This window comes from Carassius gibelio, chromosome A18 (genome assembly GCF_023724105.1).
Source record: "Carassius gibelio isolate Cgi1373 ecotype wild population from Czech Republic chromosome A18, carGib1.2-hapl.c, whole genome shotgun sequence".
NCBI classification, from domain to species: Eukaryota; Metazoa; Chordata; class Actinopteri; order Cypriniformes; family Cyprinidae; genus Carassius; species Carassius gibelio.
Window position 1 is genome coordinate 18,903,594 of NC_068388.1, and position 26,717 is coordinate 18,930,310.

General features: G+C 39.4%; 1 protein-coding gene across 2 annotated transcripts in view; it reads left to right on the plus strand.

Moving 5' to 3' along the window:
- LOC127933977 (unconventional myosin-Va) overlaps positions 1 to 26,717 on the plus strand; it is an 82,208-nt gene that overhangs the window by 43,554 nt on the left and 11,937 nt on the right. Inside the window, exons 15-33 of one of the 2 annotated variants that reach the window (XM_052531105.1) lie at positions 2,614 to 2,772; positions 3,954 to 4,051; positions 5,347 to 5,433; positions 5,531 to 5,639; positions 5,858 to 6,069; positions 6,800 to 6,956; positions 8,156 to 8,395; positions 9,501 to 9,749; positions 14,197 to 14,290; positions 15,487 to 15,635; positions 15,822 to 15,935; positions 16,128 to 16,265; positions 16,664 to 16,720; positions 16,968 to 17,195; positions 17,746 to 17,846; positions 19,060 to 19,116; positions 21,526 to 21,606; positions 23,713 to 23,911; positions 26,041 to 26,106. In XM_052531105.1, the coding sequence (XP_052387065.1) occupies positions 2,614 to 2,772; positions 3,954 to 4,051; positions 5,347 to 5,433; positions 5,531 to 5,639; positions 5,858 to 6,069; positions 6,800 to 6,956; positions 8,156 to 8,395; positions 9,501 to 9,749; positions 14,197 to 14,290; positions 15,487 to 15,635; positions 15,822 to 15,935; positions 16,128 to 16,265; positions 16,664 to 16,720; positions 16,968 to 17,195; positions 17,746 to 17,846; positions 19,060 to 19,116; positions 21,526 to 21,606; positions 23,713 to 23,911; positions 26,041 to 26,106 (2,595 nt within the window). The remainder of the gene's footprint in view (positions 1 to 2,613; positions 2,773 to 3,953; positions 4,052 to 5,346; positions 5,434 to 5,530; positions 5,640 to 5,857; positions 6,070 to 6,799; positions 6,957 to 8,155; positions 8,396 to 9,500; positions 9,750 to 14,196; positions 14,291 to 15,486; positions 15,636 to 15,821; positions 15,936 to 16,127; positions 16,266 to 16,663; positions 16,721 to 16,967; positions 17,196 to 17,745; positions 17,847 to 19,059; positions 19,117 to 21,525; positions 21,607 to 23,712; positions 23,912 to 26,040; positions 26,107 to 26,717) is intronic. The other variant, XM_052531106.1, reaches the window with a different exon arrangement.

The window sequence follows — 26,717 nt, forward strand, 5'->3', positions numbered from 1 at the left end:
TTTAGGGGTTTCTGAATGCTCTCTAATGTTTTGTCTCCTCAGCGTGAGGCAGTAAATGTGTGTGGTAAGAGCAAACACATGCTGTACTAATCCACACTGCCTGAGAATAATAATAATGCCTCAAACTGAGTCAAGTCAAGAATGATTTAAAAAGACATTAACAATTAATACCAGTAATAGGCCTTATCCAGATCAGTCTGTTAGTGGTTAATCCAAATCCTTCACTTCACTTGTTCCACAGGTCAGCTGGTTTTACCATATTCATTTTTCATCATCTGTTCATATCATCATGTGTGTTTGCTTACCATATATCATCTGCACATTTGTATGTTCTTATTAATTAGAAATAAAAGCCAGACACCAGCTAAAAATATTTTTTTTTCTGAAGCTTTTCAGTGTTTTTTCATCATTCATTGTATGTTTATCATTTCAGTTAATTTATTCATCAAGATGAAATTTGACATACCCTGACAAAATCTGGAAAAGTTCTGATTTCTCAAGTGAGTCCAAACCTAATAGAATGACATTTTTCTCACATGGATCATGACAGGGGACATTTAGAAAAATATTCTGCATTTGTTTCGATATAATTACGATGAATAATTCTAGAACTTTTCAAGCTTCACTCTAAGGCTTTGTCCACATAAATTCAGATACATTTAAAAACACTTGCTGGAATTGTGCCTGCTGTTAACTTAAAAAAGGCCATATGATGCTTTTTTAATATTTTACTTTTTTACTTTTAGTGTGTAATATATCTCTTTGTGCATGTATAAGATCTGCAGAGTTATAAAGTCTCCCAGGCAGTATCATTTCAGTGAGCTGTTAGGATGTTTTGTGAGCGGTTTAAAACAAATATGCCATTTTTAAATATATTTGGATTAATGTGGACATAGTCTGAGAGGAATCCTGTTTAGACAGTTAAGTCCCAGGTTAGGAATTTAGAAAACAAGTTAAATCTAGTTTATCCAATAACGGCCAACATAGCAATATGTTTCAGAGCTGGTGTCTGAGCTGCTGTGCCATTCATCTACAGTAGTACATTATATATTGTACATCTGTCTGATGTATCTGCATTTTCTGTATTTGTTAATTCTGTTTCTATTTTCTCATCATTGTGCCATGTTTTATATGTGTTGTTTGTGAACATGACCACCTGTACCCCTGAAGAAGGTAAAATTTAGCACTTAAGTATCTTTAGCTCTCTCTCTTTCTCTAATATCCCTGCTGTCCTGCTATACAAAAATCAAGATTGGATGCATGTTGGGTGTGTGTGCGTATGAGGTGTGTGTGTGTGTGTGTGTGTGTGCCAGCATGTTCAGTCTATTGCTTTCTGCTGTGCAGGACACGATCTCAGCACTGCATTGATTCTATAAGAAAATAAATCCCGCTTCAGCTCTAGAGCCTTCAAACACCATCCAAACAAACTCAACCACCTCAACACATCTGTTTGGAGTTTAAATGTTTAGACATTAATAATTATTTTTGGGTGAATTGTTCCTTCAACAGTGCGACAGCCGAGGACATCTATATTTACTATGCTATACAAAGACTTAAAAGTGCAGGCTTAACATAGTGATGGAGTTTGTTTGCTGTGTGTTGGGGCCTGGTGTTTAAATTGCTGGTCCCATAAGGACACTTATCTATAGGCTGCATGCTGCTTTATACCAGCACTAGCATTCCTCGGTACTCAAACTCTTAGTGATCAATTTAAACAATATGGCCTTTTCTGTTCGTTAGTATTCCACTTTATGAATCTTTTCTTGCCTTGATGTCCGTAATTGTTAATAATGAATAAATTAGCTTACTGTTATTAACTATGTTGTTTCTCTGCATTAAAAGTGCTACTTTGAGTGTAAACATTTAGTTCAGGCCACACCAAATTGCTAAGTTTTGGGAGTGATGAACAATCCAGTGTCTCATACCTGTACGAAGGCATGGATGCTAACCGTTTAACACAATTCGGTTGAGAATTCGATTGTAACTACTTTTCAGGAATAAATTCTCTTTAATAAAATGGGTAATTCTGATCCTCCGTTATCACTGTAAACCATTACTTCTTGGGCTTGTAGCTTTAGTCAAATGTGATTGTCATTCCTGTTAATAACTAAATGGTTTATAGAACAGGGTTAAGAACTCAACTGTCACTAGTGACGATTGGATTTAATTGTAGCTTCAGTAAAATAACATTGAGTTTAATTATGTTTTTGAATAACTAATGAAAGTTTTTAGTAAGATCCTTGCTTTATTTCGAAGTCAAAATGTGCTTCTGGTTAATCATCTGAACACTACGGAGCCCCGCACATTACATGCACGAAAAAATTAATTAATTTTGCACACGGTTTACTAATTCGTTCCCTCAATGTACTAAAACGTGTACACGATTACTATTGCGTTCCCTCGATTTACTATTGCGTTCCCTCGATTTGCTAAATCGTGCACACACTTTATAAATCGAGTGAACGAAATAGTAAATCGAGGGAACACAAAAGTAATGGTGTGCACGTTTTAGTACATTAAGGGAACGAATTAGTAAATCGTGCACATGATTTAGCCTAATATTTTTTCATGCTATGGCTTGTATGTTAAGTCTGCCTTTGCTGTAATTCCCAGTTTGACCTGCTGGTGGAGCTGTTCCAGGATGAGGAGAAAGCTACTAGTCCAACCGGTGCTGCTCCTGCTACTGGAGGACGCACTCGCCTCAGCGTCAAACCAGACAAGAACAAAGCTGGCCAAGCCAGCAAGGAACACAAGAAGACAGTTGGACTGCAGGTGAAAGACTAACCTCGTCTTATCTCATTTTCGCTTTTATTGATTATATTTATGAATTGTATCTTTAAAGTTAAAGGGGTCATATGATGCAATTTCAAGTTTTCCTTTCTCTTTGGAGTGTTACTGTACAAGCTGTTCGTGCATAGATAAGATCGCTAAAGTTGCAAAGACCCAAAGAGATATTCTTTATAAAAGTTAAGACTCGTCCACGCACTCCCAAAACACCTTGTTTAAACACGCCCCCACATGCCTATGTCATTGTGTGGTACCATTTGCATAACATCGCTCACGTTTACAGAGAGAAAGAAGGTGTAACTTCTATTCTCGCTATAGTTTTGTTGCGGCCACTGCAGCTTCATGGAGACGTTTCGTTGTGAATGCAAAACTACTTTGTTTGGTCTTCCAAAAGAGGACACGACTAGAAATCAGTGATTAAGTTGTATTTACAACACCAAAACCCAAATATTTGAGTGTTTGCAGTGCCTTTTATGGAGGACTGTTTCGTGGGAGAGTAGCCTACAATGCCGTCTGTGGCACAAAGGCTGTTTCTATAAAGTGGAGCAATTACAACTTCACATGGACATTTTGGCGCTTCTAACTTACACCCTTTAAGTATGTTTTCATATTTAAAGAATTTGCTACTGACTATCCAAATGCGATTTTTAGAACAATGTAGAGGAGCGCTTAATGTTTGTCCTTTCTCAGGTCACAAATGCAAACATGGTTTTATGTTTTATGTGGCGCGGTATGCAACTCAATGCATAAAATCTGTAATTATGTCCCCACTGGATGCAACAAATGCCTCATTTATAATGGGTTTAAAGTTTTTGTCTGGTGGCTCTGGGACACGGCATCACAGTATGGCAAGGGGCGTAACATTTCGCATTGGAACGCACTGGATAGCTGGCCAATCAGAGCACACCTCGCTTTTCAGAATGATGAGCTTTGTAAAAATCTATGTTTCAGAAAGGCAGGGAGTAGAGGAGCAACAATAATGTGCAGTATGTGGAAAATAATGTTTTGAACCTTAAGCCGAATAAACACATTGCATTACACCAAATACACAAAATAATGTTCTTTTTAGCAATGCCATATAACCATTTTAAGTAAATTGATAAGCACTGACAATCAATGAGATTAAAAAGAGTGTATTTTAACTGAATGTTTTTCTCTTTCTGTAGTTCCGCAACTCTCTGCAGCTGCTGATGGAGACACTGAATGCAACTACACCACATTACGTTCGCTGCATCAAACCCAACGATCATAAATATGCCTTCACGTCAGTTCTTCAGCTTTTAATTCAACTGTTTTGTTTGATCATAAGACAAGATTCTGTGATCTTTTTTAATTGTCAATTTTCTAAAATGTTGACTAAAGAAGTATTCAAAACAACAGGGATTTGCAGTTTGAGCCAAAGACTGGAAGTCATTCACTTTTTTAGTGAGAGACGGCAATATGATATTCCAGCGACAGTGACCATTGGTGACACATTATGAGTTATTTCATCAACATGGCAGATTGAAGTTTATTCAAATAAGCAAATCAAGGCAGAGAGTAACGGGGAAGTCAGTGGAGCTCACATGACTAGAGTTTTTTAACAGCGTGATAGAATGACAATTAGAATGACAAAATCTTATTTTTAATAGCAATATGTGTTATCTGTGATCAGATATTGAAATGTAGCCCTGCTAGCCTACTGGTGATCAACAGCAGATTCACTTAACTACATCATCATGTTATGTATTTGCATAATGTCTGCCTACTTGCTGCTTAAGCCCGCCCTCAAAGAATAGTTGGGTAAGTGATTTCGCAAAGTCATGGAGAAATTGAAAAAAAAAGAAAACCCTGATGAACTGTCAATACCGAAGCAGTCACAGATGCAGTTAACAGACTGGGCCAGCTGACCAATAACAGCAAACTGGGCATTTCAGAAAGGCGGGCTTTAAAGAAATAGGTAAACAGAGTGTTTCAGGTAGGGTGCAAAATGAGGTGCTGCAGCTATGTAAATTATGAGAAAAATATAGTGGTGGTTTTTTTTGTTTTTTTTTTTCATGTAAAGGTCTTCTAGCAGACCCCAAAATATTGGTACTTTAATAGACAATTTTAAGCATGCACCAGCATAAGCAGTACTTCAAATAAAGCACATGAAAAACTTGATTATTCTCACAGTTGAATAAAGTAACGTTCATTACAGATACTATTTTATTCATACTTTGCAGTACTAAATCGAAATAGATTTCTAACTCCATCTGGCATTTTAAAGGAAAATTTTTTACATATAAAGCTGTAAAGTAAGTAATTAAACCTGATGTGAGAATTTCTGAGACACCTGCACCACCAGCAGTAGAATTGTTATGTTATTTTTTATTTTATTTTTTTAATTAATGAGAGTAACCTTGGTAAATATATTGTGTCAGAATGTAGCTAACGATTTCATACTTTCAGTTGGCTCTGCTGTTATTCTTTCAGATGTCATCGTTGACTCTGTTTTATAACAGTAAATTTAGCAGAATTTAAGGTGAACTAAAGGAACGCGGTGTTGCTTGGGTAATATCTGATTTGTGTAATTACCAGGTTTGACCCCAAGAGGGCAGTTCAGCAACTGCGTGCATGTGGAGTTTTGGAAACGATCCGCATCTCTGCAGCTGGTTTCCCATCTAGGTACTGTGAAGCTCTATACATTACCATACTGAGCTCCCTTTTGTCAAACACTAACTGACTGTATATTTGTGTTTTTGTGACTGCTTTTGCTTGTCAGATGGACGTATCAGGAGTTCTTTAGCAGGTATCGTGTCCTGATGAAACAAAAAGATGTTTTGACAGACAGGAAGATGACCTGTAAGAATGTTCTGGAGAAACTGGTGCAGGTATAAGAAGCCAATTCAGTCATCTTTTACAACTATGGATACTCTGTATAGACTTGGTGCAAAGGCCATAATATAATAGGTTATTAAAACGAAAACTACTCAGAATCATAGCAAACAGCAGAATGCCGGAATTTGGCACTACTCATATTTCTGTAGAAAGTTTAACTGATAAATAATGATGAATTTATTTTCTATCCACTTTTTTATCTTCCTAATAGGACCCAGATAAGTACCAGTTTGGCAAGACCAAGATCTTTTTCCGTGCAGGGCAGGTTGCGTATCTGGAGAAACTGCGAGCAGATAAGCTGCGGGCTGCCTGCATCCGCATCCAGAAGACCATACGCTGCTGGCTGGCGCGCAAGAAGTACCTGCGCATGAAACATGCTGCCACAACCATCCAGAGATACGTCCGTGGATACCAGGCCCGCTGGTGAGGGGGAGGGGACTAATCCCATAGTGGGTGGGGCCTGACTAATGTTATGAAAAATAGAAACATTCAACATAAGCTTACAATGAGCAACAGTACCCGGCCAATTATTATTTTTTTTTCACAGAGATGACGTTTTTTTTATATATATATAATTTTTTTTGCTATAGAGAAAGCGTTATAAGCCTCTGACAAAAAGACAAAGGTTCTATACTGTGTACCTAATGGTTTTAATGAGGGAAGGAAACTACAGTCACATAAATCATTCCGAATGGCAGTCAAATAAAAAAGTCATGTCGTTATAATATGTATAAAAATAATGGTTTGGATTATGTAAATGCAAAATATTTACGAATATTAATGTATTTTGAGAGCATAGGGAAAGTGATTCAAATTTGGCATCATTTGCTCGCCACATCTCTCTAAATAGTAGAATTTGCTCTGCAGATTTATCGATAATGTAGTTTTTCACTGAGAGTTATGCTGTTAGACGTGATTCTTTGAAAAACAGGTTGAAATAATGTGAAACTGATGGCTTCAGCGAAAGCATACACTATTAATTAACAGCCTTTTAAGGGTCTGTAAGTTATCTTAAAAATAAATTTCCCTGCTGAGGAAAGGAAAGGGATCTTTTTTATTTCCCGAACCCAATAATTGCGCTCTATACTTTTTTCAAGTGAGAAGGTGCTGGTGCACAAGTAGTAACCTCCGTGTTTTTCTTTCTTCCCCACAGTCTTGCAAAGTTCCTGCGACGCACACGTGCTGCGATCGTCATTCAGAAGTACCAGCGCATGTACGTCCAGAGAACGTGTTACAAACGCAAGCAGGCTGCCGCTCTGGCCATGCAGTGCATCCTCAGGGCATACATGGCCAGACAGCTGTACAAAGCGGTGAGGAGGAAACCAGACATACTTATACACTCTTCTTACATTTAGAAATATCTTTGTCCCAGTCATAAACACACAGCTCACAAACAGCACTGGTCTCATACCAGTACACACGACGTTAACAACTTACCATTTAAACAAACACTGATAAATTCATATACATCAGGGGGAAAATATGATGCTGGCTGGCTTATATTTAACACACTGGAAACAAGTGAATCATTTCAGGCATGAGACACATGAGTAGTGAAAGCTGCTAACTGCACACTGGATGTGTTCACTGGAGTGTTTCTAAGTGACTGATTTTAATTTACACTACCATTCAATAGTTTGGGGTCAGCAAGTATTTTTAAAAAGAAGTTAAGAATTTCATTCAACAAGGATGCATTCAATTATTTGCCATTAATCAATTAAGTGCCATTAAAGACGTTCAAATTGTTGCAAAAGTTGTGAATAATTCTAAATATATCTAAATTTATCAGATTAACCAACCACTTTACAATATTACTGTGAAATATCAATAATATAATAAATATAAAATCACATAAAATATAGAGCTACTGTTTTTCTTTAAAAAGCACTGTTGTGGTCTCTTAAAAAACAGTAAAGAAAGGAACAGCGATAAACATGATTTGTGCCGACCAAAATGTGTTTTTAATGTTGAGTGTATTTTATATATATATATTATTATAAATGATTGGCTGTAAAATATATAAAACCACTAACATTTAATTGTATGTGTTTGAACACTATACAAAGAGAATCTGCCATTAGATGGTACGAAGTAAACCACGAAAAGTGCAATTCTGTCACATTCTGAGGTTCTTTCTGGTCATTCTAGTATTTTACTAGCTTGCTAGTCACTGGTTGGAGTTTTTAAAGTCTCACTGACCTCACAGGGTGCAGGTTGTTCCAATGTAGGGACTGTCCCACTGAGGGCGAACAGCAGCTACGGCTGTATTATTACTCTTACTGTCTCTCTCCCCTCTCTTTTCCCGCTATCTGAGTTCTGTTGATCAGCAGTGGATTATGAAGGCAGGATATGTAATATCTGCAAATTAAAAAGGCAGAAGGTGTGAGAGAAAAAAGTGATTTGAGAACACTCATCTCTACTTTGCATTACAATCTTCTTAACGCTTGTGTATTTGTGTTTTTTTTTTTTATTCTCCCTGTCCATCATGTGTTATTGTGTGTTTGTTCAGCTTCTGCGTGAGCACAAGACCATCATCATTCAGAAGATGGTCCGTGGCTGGTTGGCCCGGCAGTGGTACAAGCGGTCGCTCAAAGCCATCGTTTACCTTCAGTGCTGCATCCGGCGCATGCGAGCCAAGCGGGAACTCAAGAAACTCAAGATCGAGGCACGTTCGGTGGAACACTTCAAGAAACTCAACATCGGCATGGAGAACAAGATCATGCAACTGCAGCGCAGGATAGACGAACAGGTACCACACTTCACACTAAGATGCTTTGGCTTCGTCCGAATGAAATCATAATTGTGATTCCTGGTGTTCTTTTGCAGGATTCATCAGTGCATGTTATTCTTTTAAAAAGTTGTGTTCGTCATCGTAAATAAAATGTGATCGCTTGCTATGCCCATGAAATAAAAAAATTATATTCTGCTGATGCCATCTTACTTTACATCTTCCTTCCATCCGGACAACTGCCATGTAGATACTACTTTTCACAATCAAATCCCACCTTATTTTTAGTTTTTTATTGAATGTATGCCAAGTTCTGTCATGAAACCCTGGATGGCACAGGCTGATGGGTCCTCAATGCAAACTGATGGAATTCACTAGTTGGCACAAGTTGAATATTTCATGTTGCATATGCAGCAGAGTAGCTTACATTTAAAAAGCTGATTTACATTAACTAGAGCATCCTCTGAAAGCCTTCACCTTCCCCAGCTCCACCTTATCAATCTGCTACGGGTCATTTTATATGCTATTTGTGCAGCAGCGTTATGTCTTAAATATGCACAGCATTGTATCAGCGTGTGTATTGGCAATTGCAAGTTTCTGTACTTGCTTTGCAGCAGTATAGCAGACTACATATATAAAATGCATGTGAACATCAGTTGGAAGTCTGTATTCTCCAATAATATGTCTCAATATGATGATATTTATGATATGTGCTTAGTTCTTTGAACAAAGCTTTGTAGTTTTAGTTGTGGGGGAAAAATATAATGATACGCAATACAGTGATGATTGAGAGATGTGCAAATAAATGTTATACAAAAGCCTGTTATATCCTATTTGATACATTTAAACACATTTCTTATGGATAATCAAGTAAACCGAGGTTGCTTCAGTCTAGAAAATGTTAATCTTGAATTATTACTAAAAATAAGAAATTGTTATTGTTTACTTCATAAAAATAATTAAAAAAGAATGAACTATGAATCAGAATGCAAGGAGTCTGTTCTGATTCAAGTTTTGATCATGTTGATAATTTATAGGCCTTATAAATTATTGTATCAAATATGATACGCTAGGCTTTGTGAGGTTAAGAACAATTAATTGGTGTTGTGTTTTGGTTTCACTCTAGAACAAGGAGAACCGTGCTGTCAGCGAGCGTTTGCACAGTCTAGAGATCAGCCATGCTGCGGAGTTCGAGCGTCTGCGTGTGGAGTTGACGCGTCTGCGAGGGGCAGAAGAGGATGCCAAAAACAACGCCAACAAAGTTACATCTCTTCTGGAGGAGCTGGAGCGACTTCGCAAAGATCTGCAGAACACACAGAAGGAGAAGAAAGCCATCGAGGACTGGGCACAAACCTACCAGGAGGAGACGGAAAAGGTGCTGTATGAAGTTGTGGTCAGATATGAAGCACTGGTGCAGACTTCACAAAGCACTTAACAAAAATCTAAGGGGGATTCACTAATCAGTTTGTGTGTGTCATTTGGGGAAAAAAAGCTAAAGCTATGAACTGATTTATTTATGCATTGAGTCATCACCCAGTTATTTTCCTAAGAAGGCTATTCATTTGGACAGCGAATTGATTCACAAAACTCATTCATCTCCCAGTGGTGTTCCTTTAAATTTATGGTTCCAGTGTCCTAAAGTTCTCCCATACTAATTTGCTAAATCTTTGCAAATAAGTTTCACAGAATAATTACTAAGAACCAGTAATTATTAGAACCAAAATTAGAATCAAAGTGGCTTTATGTTAGCAAATTCCAGCTCCACAACAGATCCCCCAAAAAAGTCAATTTAGTCCCATAGGTTAGCTACACTTCCCTGCTTTTAGACAGTCCTCCTAGTCTCCATTCAGGGATTAGAGAGACCTGCACACTGCTTTAAACCTTTGGAAAAGAAAAGATCTGTTCATTCATACAGGTGAGAGGGATAGAAACTAGAGCTCAGCGCAAATGTTAGAAGTAGACAAGCAATAGGCTAACTTTTAAAGACTAAGGGCCCTATTTTAACAATCTAAACGCAAAGTGTAAAGCGCACAGCGCAGCTGCACTCAGGGCGTATCCAAATCCAATTTTGCTATTTTAATGACGGAAAAACAGTTGGCGCACCCGGGCACATGGTCTAAACGGGTTGTCCCTATTCTCTTAATGAGTAATGGGTGATTTTTGGGCGTAACGTGCAATAAACCAATCAGAGTCTCATCTTCCAATCCCTTTAAGAGCCAGTTGCGCTCGTGCCATTATGGATTTACTATTTACACGGCGGAAACGTCTCCGACATGAAACGGAGCTAATAAATAGATAGCCTAATTCTGATACATGCAATGACTATCCATTTATGACATGTACTCATTTTTATATTTAATTCGCCTATAAAAAAATTCTTATGCATTGCAATCCTTTAATTTGTAATATATGGCATGTTTATGTTGTCACGGTTTTACGCTGCCTGAAGGAATACGGAGTCGAGGATAAACGGAATAAGGCTTTTAATATATCCAACACAGGGGATATCCAACATGGAGCACAGAGGTAGACACACGTAAGTAGCAAGTGGGTCATAAGTGAGAAGACCCGACAAAACAGAACTGAAGGGACAAGGCTTATGTACAACAGATAATTGGGGAAACACAGGTGGATGGAATCATTAAATTAACAGGGACATGGAACACATGAGGAAGATAATAGACACCTGGGAACTAATCAAACTAAACACGGAAGACAGAAACTGGGTCACGGGCAAAAACAAGCTAAATGAGTCCAGGTGTGTGACAGTACTCCCCCCTCCCGGTAGGTGCGTCCTCGCACCGTAGAAACAACAGAGGGAGGCATGGGTGGGAACCTGGGAGGAGGTTCCGGTGGAGGACGGACTCCCAGGAGGGGGCCAGCAGACAGGGACCACAGAAGGAGGAGCCAGGGAGGAGACGACGGAGGAAGGAGCCAGGGAGGAGACAGGAGCAGGAGGAGCCAGATGGTCCACCAGAGACCAGCCAGGACGGAGATCCAAGGTGGAGTCGACGGCGGGAGGAGCCATGGTGAAGGAAGGGTCGACGACACCAGGGGGCCGACAGGCGGAGACTGCACCGATGGGTGAGGAGCCCAAGATGGAGCAGCACAGCCGCAGAGCCAGGGGGACGTCGAGGTTCCGGAGGGCCTAGGTGGAGCAGAAGGCTCAGGCGACCAAGGCGGAGGCAGGGTCCTGGCAGACCGCTGTGGAGCCGGAGCGACCGAGGATGGAGGTGGAACCGGAGGGAAGGAGGAGCCTGACAGAGCCGGAGGGATGGAGTGACGAGGTGGAACCAGAGGAGTGGAGTCCCGAGGCGGCGGATGGTCGACGACTGACCAAGGTGGAGCCGGAGGGATGAGGGAGCCCGGTGGAGCAGGTGGGATGACAGGCCACGGTGGAGACGAGGGAGCTAAGAGCCAAGGCGGAGCCGCTGGGTCGAAGGACCGAGGAGGAGTCCAGGGCTCGGAGGCTGGAGGCGGAGACAGGGCCTTAACACGCCAAGGCGGAGCTGGAGACTGGCAGTCCAGCGGCGAACCACCGCGCCCCGATGGCGCGGACTGAGGGTGAGCTGCGGGACTGACTGGCACCAGCAGGGATGACGAGGAACTGGCTGGTCTAGGAGGAGGAGAGAGGAGAAGGATGGGGGGAACGACAGGAGGATCAGGGCTGGATGGAACCAGCGGAAGTGGAGCAGAAGGACCAGCAGGTTTGGGAGGAGGTGGGAGAGGGAGGCTGGGAGGGAATACAGGAGACACAGAAGATTCAGGGCTGGGCGGAACCAGCGGAGACACAGAAGATTCAGAGCTGGGCGGAACCAGCGGAGACACAGAAGATTCAGAGCTGGGCGGAACCAGCGGAGACACAGAAGATTCAGAGCTGGGGGAACCAGCGGAGACACAGAAGATTCAGAGCTGGGCGGAACCAGCGGAGACACAGAAGATTCAGAGCTGGGCGGAACCAGCGGAGACACAGAAGATTCAGAGCTGGGCGGAACCAGCGGAGACACAGAAGATTCAGAGCTGGGCGGAACCAGCGGAGACACAGAAGATTCAGAGCTGGGCGGAACCAGCGGAGACACAGAAGATTCAGAGCTGGGCGGAACCAGCGGAGACACAGAAGATTCAAGGCTGGGCGGAACCAGCGGAGACACAGGAAACTCAGGGCTGGGCGTAACCAGCGGAGAAACAGGAAATTCAGGGCTGGGCGTAACCAGCGGAGAAACAGAAAACTCAGGGCTGGGCGTAACCAGCGGAGAAACAGAAAACTCAGGGCTGGGCGTAACCAGCGGAGAAACAGAAAACTCAGGGCTGGGCGGAACCAGCAGAAATGGAGCAGAGGAAATGACTGGAGGAGGTAGGAGTGGGAGACTGAGAGGGTATACAGGGGAATCAGGGCTGGACGGAACCAGCGGGGAAACAGGAAAATTAGGGATTACCTCCATAGACCAGTCCATCAGATCCAGAGCTTGCTCCATATGACCTTCAGAGACTGCATATAGCTCACCCTCAGTCGCAGGAGTGTGGGCAGGGCTTTCCTCCACGCCCTCGATCTCCACGAGGACTCCCACGATGCACGGTGTTGCCGGCTCACACACCTGGTCAGTCGCGCTCTCGAGTTCCGGCTCCCTGTCAGTGGATGGCTCGGGCTCTGCGGCTGCGGTGGGCTCTGGCTCCGTGCGGCGTGATGGTGGCTGGCTGGTCTCTGGGTCGGGAGTGGGGCTGGCGAGGTCCTCTATGGGGCAGATGGTGAGAGATGAGCCATTTCTCGCCAGAGTCCACTCCACGTATGCGGCGAAATCCTCTCGAGGACCATCTTCGGACGACAACGCTCTGCATTTGGAGTTCAGGCTGGTGTTGTAGAAGGTGCAGAGCGCGCCGTCCGGGTAGCTGGTGGCATTAGCTAATAGGAAAAACTGTCTGGTATGGTCCTCGAGAGAACGTCCTTCCTGCTTCAGCAGGAGGATGAGGAATTCGGGACGATAGAGGGGATCCATAGACACTAAGAAAAGAAAAGACTGTGAAAAAACAAAAGCAAAACGGAGGGAAGAACACGCAGTTTTCTATTTTCTCTTTTTCTGGTCGGGTCTTCTGTCACGGTTTTACGCTGCCTGAAGGAATACGGAGTCGAGGATAAACGGAATAAGGCTTTTAATATATCCAACACAGGGGATATCCAACATGGAGCACAGAGGTAGACACACGTAAGTAGCAAGTGGGTCATAAGTGAGAAGACCCGACAAAACAGAACTGAAGGGACAAGGCTTATGTACAACAGATAATTGGGGAAACACAGGTGGATGGAATCATTAAATTAACAGGGACATGGAACACATGAGGAAGATAATAGACACCTGGGAACTAATCAAACTAAACACGGAAGACAGAAACTGGGTCACGGGCAAAAACAAGCTAAATGAGTCCAGGTGTGTGACATATGTGCTGCTGTGCGTCCCTATGTTTAATAAGCAGAGTGTAAGCGCATTGTCGACCCGCCTACACTAACACACTCTTTAAATAACAAAGAAAAAACATTGCGCCAGACTTTAGACCAGGTTTGAGCTGGTCTATGGCGCAGTCTATTTTCAGCTCCTTAAAATAGTAATGCGCCCCATTACGCTTGAACACACTTCTTTTTTTAGACCAGCACGCCCATGGGCGCACAAATGGGCGCAAATGCATTTGCTAATTAAACGACGTGGCACTGAACAGGAAAATACAAACTGCCCCGTACTGAAACTAGCAAACACACTTGTGCCGGGTGTATTATAACTGTAGGGCACTAAGATGTCAAGCTGATTGTGTTTGTGTAATGTTTGTAACAGATGATCTCAGAACTAAAGGAGCAAAACCACCTGCTGAAGAACGAGAAAAACGACCTGAACCGACTGATCCAGGAACAGAGCCAGCAGTGGTCAGGTAAAGCAAAACTGTGCAACTATAATCTGTCACTCCTTTAGAGTTAGGGATACTCCTTTTTTTCTTCTTATTCCTCTTCTTTGCCTTATACCTTTTAATGTAAAATTAGTTCTGACTGTCATGTGATTTTAGTTTTTTTGGAAGAATAAAAAAAATTATTAATAGTAGTTAATAAAAAAATTATTCATCATTTAAATGCACCAATAAGGCAATATTTAATAATTAACTGCCAATTAAATATGAAAATGTATACTAAAACAGTTTCAAGCGTGTAAAATGTAACTTGAGAAAATACTGAAAGTTTTTGATTCATGTTGCAAATTAAATCTCTGTAGAAATCATTATGGTGCCAAATTTAAGTTCAAGTCAAAGTCAACTTAATTGTCATTTTTAGCGCATCACTACTACTACTATATGTTTCTACTATCATTAAAGGTACAGGTTGTAGGACCTGCCACTAGAGGGCACTACCAAAACAATAACAATCACGTGGTTTGATGACGCTAAGAAGGAGCATGGGATGATGGGATGTGTTGTCTTTTACCCAACCGCTGACGGCCATCAATCAGATGGAAAAATAAATCATGGATTTAACCATTTAACCATTTAATCGAGTTCAATGATTTGCGCGAGTAGATTACATACAAAGTCAATGCAAAGACGCGATCAGACTATGGATCAGACGCGTCCTCGCACGCCCCGCGCCCCATAATACTAATCTTGTTGATCGTTATAATAGCATAAGTTTTCTGTAAAGATACGAATCAAAACAACTCACCTGTCGAGTAGAACACAAGCGAGATTGGCATCTCTTTCTAGTTGAAGTTTGTCGCGAAGCTACTTCCGCATTTGTCCATGTGGTTTCTACGTTAGTAAAGGCAGTAACAAAGGATAACTAATGTCATTGACAGACGACTGCACTTCCCCGTGTCACTGTTTAGAATGGGAATTTTCTCATGATTTAGAAGTAGTTGAAAACATTAGAGATATTGTTAGTAATCAGCTGGACAAAATATATAACACTAGCCTAGAGGTTTTTGGATATTTTACTGCAAATATCTTACAAATTGTACCTTTAAGTCAATATAATGTATGCAGTATTGCACATAAGTAATTGCACATATGTAATTAAAAACGGTTGACTGTTCTGTGGGAATGTGTTTCTGTTTCTGTTATATGTATTTAATGTTTTACAGAGAAAATGCAGAGGGCTCTGAAGGAGGAAACCCAGCAGTTAAAATACGATTTAAACGAGGAACGGTCTCGCTACCAGAATCTTCTCACCGAACACCTCCGACTAGAGGAGAAATACGACGATTTGAAAGAGGAGATCACACTCGCTGTAGTGAGTACACAGTCATTTAAGGATTGCAAAAATTCAGTGCTTTCAACTAATTGGTGGGTTGTCTGAATGACTGCTCATCTACTGCGTCTTACAAAGCCCTGTATAACCAAACTGGTTAAGGGTCCGATCCTGCACACTCATTTCATTACAAGCCCTCCAGTCTTCTGACGAGTCCTTTTTTTCTAGAATGTTCCAAAACCTGGTCACAGGCGCACAGACTCCACTCACAGCAGCAACGAATCAGAATGGACCTACAATTCAGAGTTTGCCGAGTCAGAGGAAGGGTCCCGCAGAGGGGAGGTGAGAGCAGAATGTGGATTATCATTATGATCAATCACAATACTCAGTTGCTTATAATAGAGTTTAAATTCCACTTTAGGCCAATTCTGACATTCCACTTCTTTGTGTTTTTTAAGGTCATATGCATAAAAGTATCATAAAATGGCATATATTGCATGTGTAATTATGGGATTTGTTTCATTCTCTCACCAGGACGTTTCCAAGTCGATTCTGGACATGTCCCTGTTTCTAAAGCTGCAGAAGAGAGTATCAGAACTAGAGCAAGAAAAACAATCACTGCAGCACGAACTCGATCGGAGAGAAGAGCAGTTTCAGCGGGCTAGAGCTAGGGTACACACACACACACACACAGTACATACTTTTTAAATGAGAACTAAAAGATAATAAAAGATTGATTCCAGTCTGCTGTTGTTTTCTATATTTAAGGACACCCCAAAAAATTATTTTGTCATATTTACTTCAATTTTGTCTCACTTTTGTCAGTTTTGTCTCTTAAGTGCACACAGTTTTTTTTTTTATGTTGAATTTTCTGTTCATGTTATGTTGAAAAATAAAATAAAGCAGCTGTGCCATAAGACATAAGGAGAAATAATAATATAAATATATATAATATATAATATATATATATATATATATATATATATATATATATATATATATATATATAATACTGTACACACACACACTGTGTTACTGTAATTGATCATGTGTTTTCTTATTGACAACAGGACGATGAAGAGCATAAGAAAGCACGTAGTGCTGAGCTGGAATATGAATCTCTGAAGGTAAACACACAATGTCTTCTCCTTCAGGTTTTTTTTTTTTTTTTTTCACTGTGGCAAACCTCTTCCGTTAGAATTAATGTAGTTATTTAGAAAGCACGGTAGCAAAATTCCTCCGGAAACTCCCAGAAATCACTCCAAGCACATAGGTGTTGAAACACCAAAAAAAGTGTGCTTGCTACTGTAAAACCAGATAAATGATGAGGAAAATAAAGCAGTATGTAAATCTCTCTCTCTCTTGTGTATTTAGCGTCAGGAGTTGGAGTCCGAGAATAAGAAGCTCAAGCATGATTTGAATGCGATGCGTCAGTCTCTGAGAGGCAGCGCTGAGGCCGGTTCTGCCGCTCCGGGTTCTCCCGCGTACACCGTCCTGCTGGATCAGCTGAACGCCTCCAACGAGGAGCTGGAGGTGCGGAAGGAGGAGGTGCTCATCCTGCGCTCTCAACTCGTCAGTCAGAGAGAGGCCATGCAGCATAAGGTCAGAAACAAAACCCTTCATTCTTACATAAAATACATTCGGATTTCCAGATGTTTTAAACACTGTCACTAACATTTTTCTCTTCAAGTCTTATTAACCTCTCTAACTGTATTTCTCCTTTTGTCTTATGGTGCACTCATATCAGGATGAGAAGGTACAGTATGGTGGTCAGACTGCAGAACAGTCTTTCACTTCACCTCACCTCTGTTCTGGTCTCTAAAATCGTACATCGTAATTTTGCTCATGTTGAGGAATTTACTTTGAAATGTGCTTGCCAAATTGCTCTAAATTTAAAGTAGTTTAAAGCATTAATTCTTCTGGAAAGCACAAACACTGTGCTAATGGTAACTTTGTACAGTTTTAATCCAGGACCTATTTTTTAACAAAGTTGAAATGTCACTTTTTAACTGAGAATGAAGTGAAGTGCTGGACTAGAACCTGTTCTTGTGACGTGTCTGATGCTTAAATGTCTGATAAAAGTCAAAGTTAGTTGATGGATGCTGTGAATTTGAACTTCCATTGTGAACGTGAACCTGCTGTATGTGTTTAGGAGACCATGACTGAACCTTTGCCGTACATTGAGGACGTGCAGAAGCTCACTGACGCCAAGGAAATCTCCCAGGCCTACATGGGCCTTAAAGAGACCAACAGGTACATTACTAATGTTAACTTTTTTTTCCACTGTCAGTCAATCACATGCTGAATCACAAAACATGAAATCCATTGCAGAATTGACTGAATGTGTCCCACATCTGGTATCCATTCATACATATGTCCTCTATATGTCCTCTGTCCCCTGTCTTCATGTTTTACAACAGAGGTTCTTAAACTTAAATCCTCCAGAGGGCTAAAACTTCTCATATGTCACAATATAATTCTTTTTTATATATTTTGTTATTTTTTTAAGAGTTATGCTCACAGAGGTGGCTTTTTTTAATCAAAAACAGTAAGAACAGTAATATTGTGAAATATTGTAACAATATAAAATATTAATCGTGTAATGGAAAAAAAGTTAATGTCATATGATCCTTCATAAATTAGTTCTATTATGCTGATTTGCTCAAGAAACATGATTATTGTCAATGTTGAAAACAGTTGTACTGCTCAAAGTATTATTATTAATATATATATATATATATATATATATATATATATATATATATATATATATATATAGAAAAGAGAGAGAGAGAGAGAGAGAGAGAGAGATAACTTTACTGACCCCAAACTTGTGAATGTTAGAGAATATTACACAACTATAATAATCTAGTGGTCTATTACTTATAAAACAAAAAAAAATTGAGACATTTGGGAACACATAGGTAACACATATTCACTATTAACTAAGAGTTTTCCCTCAAAAAACTCTTAATTACTGCTTTATTGAAAGTAAGGTACCTGTGGTAGTTATGTTTAGGTAATGGGTAGGGCTCTAGAGGGGTCTAGAATATTTCATGCATAATAAAGCATTAATATGTGCTTTATAAATACTGATAAACAGCCAGTATGCTGTTTGAAAAATCTTTTTTTTTTTGTCATATTTTTAAAATCTTGGCACAGTAAAGCTGAATCTCTACCAGTCGCATGATATTGAACCACCCAGCTCTATCCATGCCTCTCAGTTTGAGAACCTCTGTTCTGCCATGGATCTTTGTTTTTATTATTTGCTGCAGGTTAACTTCTTTGCTGTTTCTCACACAGACCCAGTAGTGTCACATCTATCCCCAACCAAGGAAATAACTATTTATCATTCCCACAATCTCATTCACAAGCCTGTGTGTTTACCCTACCCTACCTGTTTGGATCAGCCCTCTGTCTGTCTGTCTGTGTCTGTCTGTTGATGGCTCATCTCTGTCCTGCACAGATCCCCCAGGTTTACACGCAGACCGACTGAAGCGAGCGAGCTTGTGAGCAGGTTGAGGTAACAGATGGACGGGCATGACGGGCCGCTCTCACTGCATGTGTGTGCAGCTCAGAGTAGAGCAGGGAATCAGCCTCATTCCAGAGACAGATTCCATACATAGATGAGAAAACATACAGAAAAAGCTTTGACAGTCCATTAACAGGCATGACCCTTGACTTACAAAACAGATTATCTCAGATAGGTTGTCTCCTTGTCTATCAGCATAAAGTCTCATCTGCTTTGCAACATATTATTGCGAAGCACCACCTTCTTTGTCAGGAAAGCGGTTTAGAGGAGGGTTTATGTGAAATAGATTACAGTTCTTTACGGTTCTGCTGAGGTTTTACAGTTTTTCCATTATGCATCAGATTGTCAGTATTGTGGTGGTTTGTGGGCAGTTGTCTGAGGCTGAGATTACGCCAAGCCGCCTTCACAAAAATTTGAGCAAGAGTAATGAGATTCTGGCTTTATTGATCCTCCCTAACAGATGCAGAACAACAAATTTGGCATTGTAGATTACTTTAGGTGATGGCTTTACGGTTTTAAACAGGCTGCGACAACCACGCTTGGTCATGTGACTCAGTGTGATGGATGAATGAACCTACACGTGGCTTCTGGCTGACTGCTTTAGATGCCATTTATTACACATAATCAGTAACGGTACGTGTATTCATACCGGACCGTTTCGGTACAGGGCTTTTGGTACGGTGCACGTGTGTACCGAATGACCGAATGCAATATTTTGTATGCGGAACATAGGTACATTTTCGAGTTTCCAAACGAACATATTAAGTGGCGTAAGTCTCGGCGTTCAGCACATATCCCGCCCTGCAGCTGATTCTAAGGCCGTTGATACAGTGGCTTCGTGGTGTGAGCGTGGCGTTTCTGCTGCATGTCAGTAGCATGACAGCTGCTTCGCGTTTTCTGTGTCTTTACACACCAGAATCGTGCCTGACGCTTCGCTGGTGCGCTGCTGCTGCTGTAGGTGACATAGAGGGAAACCACCGACAGACCAGGATCTTGTCTTCACGATCACAGTATCTATATTGTGACCTAAGGTTTTCAAAAGGCATCACGCGAGTGTGAACATCACTACAACTAGGGAAAAAACGATTGTAATTCAAACGCAGCTCCGGTCGGCATTTAAACAGGCCAACACAATAACGAAAACTGAAAAGGTCTAAAAACTGAAACTGTTGATGCTGCAATTTACACTTTGGAAAAGTTATATATATATATATATTTTTTTTAAATATGAGCAGGCCTACAAGCTGGGATTGGTAGTGCTGCAGTGTAATCACAGTTATTTATTTATATTTTTCATTATATTTTATTATATGATATTGGTTTGAGACTGAGAGTATTTTATTTAATGGAGAACTTTGCAGCAGTATTTTATTTCTTATTCTTTTTTTTATTTTATATATATTTTATTAAAAAGTATTTTAAAAAAAGTGTAAACAAATTGTAAAAAAAAAAAAGTTCATAGTAATAAACAACTTGCAGTTTAATGTTTGCATTTCTGTCCCTTACTGTACCAAAAATGAACCAAACCGTGACTTTAAAACCGAGGTACGTACCTAAACCGTGATTTTTGCGTACTGTCACACCCCTAGTGGACAAATAGCTAATTAAAGCAAATTGAAACATGACGAACAAATTATTTCTTTTTTATGTTTGCTACATTTACAGTCTTCTTTGTTATCATTTTATTTTCATCATTTATTCTGTTTGCATTTCATCTTTGTGATGTTTAACTTCATTTTTTAATTTTCTGATATTTTTTATTTTTATTTTTTATATACAGTTTAATTAGAATAATCCATATTAATAATCACCCAGACCAGAGACCCTTAAAGGAATAGTTTACAAAAAAAAGAACATTTTAGCTTAATGCCATTCCAGTCATAGGAGAAGCATAACTACACAAATATATTTATTTAAAATGAAAGTAATTGTAAATACTTTAATTCTTTTGAAACTTTGCATACAAAAATACTTGTTTTAGATGCTGTCAGTGCATCCCTTTTGTACATTTTAGCTTATATCTAAACAAACAATAATTTACATATTAGTGTTTTATTCTGTAAAAATCTGTAATAATGAAATCTGGTCAAAGTGACTGTTTTTAATGGTATAAAAAATAGTTTACTGTAGCCCTAAAATTACTTAATATCTTACTAACAGAAATATTTACAACTACTAATATTGTAAATATTTCCGTTAGCTCTCAAATCTCAGTTGCATTTCTTATATTGTGTTCACATACTTTCACATATATTTCATATTGGGTGAGCAATCCTTTTGACACACCTGTAAAATGTATCCACTACATGCTACTTGAATCAAAGTTTGCCACTTTTTTGTTTTCGTTTGTCCTTTTTATTTTTCATTCTTATCTTTTCTTTCTTTGTTTCACCCCATCAGATCCCCATTCCCTGACTACCATAAGCTGAATGAGGATGGAGAACTGTGGCTGGTTTATGAAGGGTTAAAGGAAACCAACAGGTTAAAGAACCGAGAGATGAGAGCATGTAGAAATGTGTGAGAGTCTAAGCGTTCAGCTTTCTCATCTCTCCATCCTCTGTTTTTAGACTGATTTTGGTCCCTGAGCTTTCCTAAGCCATAATCACCTAGCATTGTGCTGTTTATACTGACCTAAACACTAGTGCCTGCAGAATGATCTCCTTAACATATGACTAGTGCTTCCTGAAACCTGCAAGAAAGAACTCTTTGTAGAGTTAATACTGGACTAACATTAATTAGATAGGAAAACTCTTTGTTTAAAACAGCATGTAGTTACACGGCAAGAAACAACGGGCAGGTTTCTCAGCCTTTGTTGGGAATGGTTCACTCAATAATAAAAAGTTGGTCATTATTTATGTCTAACATCTGAATGTCAAGAACATCACATTCGTCCACACTATTATAACAAAATCAGTCACCACAAAAGTACCATGAAATTAGTCTGTGCAACTGTGTGATATTCCAAATCCAAATTACTCATTTTAATTTAGTTTAACTTGATGTACTAAAATAACAGCAAAAAAAAAAAAACTTTATAGACAAACACAACAAAATTGCAGAAACTTTAAAATTACAATTTATAATATACATTTAAGAAAATATGAAAATAATAAAAGTTATAATACAAGCTATAATAGTATCTATTTTAATAGATTTTAATATTTTAAGAGTAGTATTTCTGTGGCTCAGTGGTAGAGCATTGTGTTAGCAGTGCAAAAGGTTGTGGGTTTGATTCCCAGGGAACACATGTTATCCTGAATGCACTGTAAGTTGCTTTGGATAAAAGCGTAAATTTCAGTCCCTCCAGAAAAACGCGATTATGCGATCGCTTGATTTAATGCACAATCAGCCAAAGGCCGCATATTTATGCGGGGTCGCATTTTTTCAAATACGCCGCTCTTTTGCCGCATTAATTACCGATTTCAGAGAGCAAAATATACGGGGCTAGCATGATTTCATAATCCCTGTATTTTCGTTGCAAAAAACTCACATATATATTAGCAGAAAGTTGAAAAATGATGCGTTTACTTCACACAAGTAAAGCGCCATTTTCCCCTGTTGCCATGGGAACCTTATGAAGTGACGTAATTACGTGACGTGAACATCATCTGCAAACCCCGCGGTGAAACCAGGGTGAAACTTGAAGTGCGCAAATCATTCTTATTTGCCAACAAAAATAAGCACAAAAGAACGCGCGAAGCAGTTTCCCGATTTGTTACATGACAGTGGAGCCAAATTATATTGCGAGAACTTGCGAAAACTGCGGTTTGATGAAATAGAGAAAAAAAGGTGATTCCCCCAACACCCCCTTTTCACTAGGCTTGTAGTTTCATTCAGAAGTTGATGCAACTTTACAGTTGTAAGATTGCATTTTTTTGTTACAGAACAGTACCAAAAACTTACAGTTGTAATTATATTAGCAGTATGTAAAATAATTTACGTTGCAGTAAGAGATTGCAACTTAAATATTATGTGATTTAGTATGCTCGCTTATCATAGGAAGTAATAAGAAATTACTCTTTACATTAAGGTAGTAGCTTAGTGAGAAAAAGGTGTTGGGGGAATCACCTTTTTTTCTCTTTTCATCAAACCACAGTTTTTGCAAGTGCACGCAATTTCATCGCATAAAATTGCAAAAATATCCTGCATATTCCATCGCATTTTTTAAGAAAACGTGCCGCAAAATCAAGGATTTTTGCCTGCAACAATCACAAAAAAAATCGCGTTTTTCTGGAGGGACTGAAATTTAATTTAATCTTAAAGATACTAAAATCACACTGACCAACACAATATTTTAGAAATCAAACAAAGATTAACAGTGAATAACAACATAATTTCTGGAATGTAGCACACAGATTGCATGTTCTGTTTTTATGGTGAAATATCATTGTGTGGAAAGGCTGTATAAAATGTTTTAGAAATTCTCTTTACAGCATTTAGGTGTAAAATGATGAGTGTTAGTGAATAATGACAAGTTTTTCATCTTTGGGTGAACTGTTCCTTTAACGCTTCGACCTCAAAACGGAGTCAAATGCTGTTCTAATGAAGAACTGTGGTTCTGGTTATTTGCTCTCTCTGTCTGTGTAGGTTGTTGGAGTTTCAGTTGCAGGCTCAGCGTCGGTCTCATGAGAACGAGGTGGAGGTTTTGCGTGGAGAATTGCACAGTGTCAAAGAGGACAATAACCGTCAGCAGCAGCTGTTAGCTCAGAACCTGCAGCTTCCTCCAGAGGCCCGAATCGAGGCCAGTCTACAGCACGAGATCACGCGCCTCACCAACGAGAACTTGGTCAGTCCAAACACTTTTCTAACACCTCTCCATACCAGTGGTTCTCAACACACAGCAAGCCACTCCATCCTTTTCTTTTCCTCTCGACTGCTTTAGGTGCCCTATAAATGTGAGGTGATTAGTAGGGTAGTATACTTTCAGTTTAAAGGGAATCAGCATTTTCACAATAATATGAATCTGGTGTATAGTAGCCTAATAATCCCAGGTGGTTTTGTTTATGACGTAATTTTCAAAATGAAATTATATTCAGCCTTGCTCTTGGGCCTTAATATTGGTCAATATAAGGAGGTTAAGAACAACTTCCCTGTACAAAATGAGTTTATGAATGTTGGCCCTTAGCAAACCCTTGGCCTTTCACAGTCTAAAACATTTATATTCTCCATTTCTAATGACAGTTCAAGACCCTATCATACGATAAATAGTCCATAATCTTCCTAATTCAATGAGAATAGAAAAGTCCTCACTATAATGTTAACGGCATAGAGAAATGATATTGTGGTAATCACTTTCCGAACTTTTCCAGCTGATAAATTATAAAAACATTGATCAGAATCCTTCAAGATTTGAAAGAGCTTGAGCATTTAAAGTGACAGATGACAACTGTGGCTTGGGTTCATAATAAACTGAATTTATTTTGGTGTGTATGCTAATTTAGTCGTCATTATAGTTATGATTCTTTGTTTAAACGGGCTTTAAGAATATAATTACCTGTAAATAACAGTTGGTGCAATCACTGCTCAATTAATGATGGAATACAATGCAGTACAGCAGCAGAACAATTACACACAGTGATTAATATGTCTGGGCTCACAATTTTTTTTTTTTTTTTTTTTTTTTTTTTTTTTTAGGTAGTATGGTTTTTCCCCTCTGGTTAAGTTTGTGGGAGAAAAATCAGAAATTAGACAAAAATTCAAGGTGCTGCAGATTTATTTGTTAATAATGCATAATATTGTTAAGTTTGCATACACAGAATAGTTTTTTTTCTTTTTTATTCTAGAATAAGAATGTCCCACCTCTAATATCACCTTCCACCAAATAGCATTAGCAATAAATAAATCAACTGTGTTTTTAAAATAAAGGGCAAGAACTTCTTATATAAATCCCACTCCAATTTCCTGTTTTAAAAACATCAATCATAAGTGGTATTTGCATTAAAAAGACAGTTCAGAAATCCTGCTGCTTAAAGGGATACTCCACCCCAAAATGAAAATTTGTCATTAATCACTTACCCTCATATCATTCCAAATCCATATAAGCTTCGTTCGTTTTCGGAACACAATTTAATGTTTTGGATGAAAACCGGGAGTCTTGTGACTTTCCCATTGTCTGGCAAGGGAAATACACTGTCAAGGTCCAGGAAAAAAGTTTGAAAAGCGTCATCAGAATAGTCCATCTGCTATCAGTGTTTCAACCGTAACGTTATGAAGCGACGAGAATACTTTTTGTACATGAATAAAACAAAAATAACAATTTTATTCAACAATTTGTCTCCTCTGTTTCTCTCCACATCAGCGTAGTGCCATTTTGGAGAATGTGAGCTGTACACAGGCAGTGTATGCTCTTCTGTGTCAGCGGCACCAGAAGGATACTTTCTCTGTGTATATTTACATTTTGATTTGAAAGAAAACAGTGCATCCTGTGTCGCGACTGACACAGAAGAGTGTAAGCTGCCTGCATACTGCTCTGATTCTCCAAAATGGTGCTAAGCTAATGTGAAGAGATGAATTGTTGAATTAAGTCATAACGTTACGGTTGAAACACTGATGGCAGATGGACTATTCTGATGATGTCTTTCATACTTTTCTGGACTTTAGCAGTGTAACTTACTTGGCAGTCCATGGGACCGTCACAAGCCTCCCGGTTTTCATCCAAAATATCTTAAATTGTGTTCTGAAGAAGAACTAAGCTTTTACGGGTTTGGAACAACATGGGGGTAAGTGATTAATGACAACATTTTCATTTTGGGGTGGAGTATCCCTTTAACCTTTTGTCTCGTGTGATTCCAAATAAATGATTTCAGATTTCCTAACTCTTGAAACCGTGGAGTGTGATTTTGGTCTGAGTGCCGTACTGTGCACCTGCACCAGGTGTCTGTGGGCTCATCTGATGTGGAGATGTTTCATTCACAGGAGCTTCACTCTGATGATCCAAAGGAGTATAAAGCCTACAGAATCAGCATGTTACGCAGGATGGTTGTATGTAGGATTGTGTGTGTACGAGTGTGTTTGCGCATGTATCAGAACACTAACTGACACTAGTATGTGCTGCACAGAATCTGAGCTGCGTTGAACTCTAACTGTGTATTTAACCCACAGCAATGTGAATCAACACACTTTTTAATATGTTTCTCTCTCGATAACTGGGTGAATCTCACAAAAACTGTCACCCCAACATAAAAAAATACATATATTGTTCAAAATATGCTTTATTTTCATTAAGCAATTTTTAGGGGCCAAGCCCAAAGGGCTGTAGCCCCTATTGTATCTGTATGTTGGAGTCTATGGCAGCCCTATGAAGGGAACATGGTAAAATGATGAAATTTGGCACACTTGTAGAGATGGCCATTATTAGTGATCTGACCAAATTTGGGGTCTCTAGACCAAACTCTATAGCGCCACCAGCAGTTCGAAAATTCAACATTCAAATGTTAATAACTCTTGAACCACTAATTCTATGAAAATAAAACTTAGTACATCTATTTTGACTCTTAAGTTATGTTCCATTCCATACCTTACATTCATTATTTTTAGTTTTGATGACGTGGAATGTGAAAGGTGGAACTTTTCTTTGTGAGACTCATCCATGT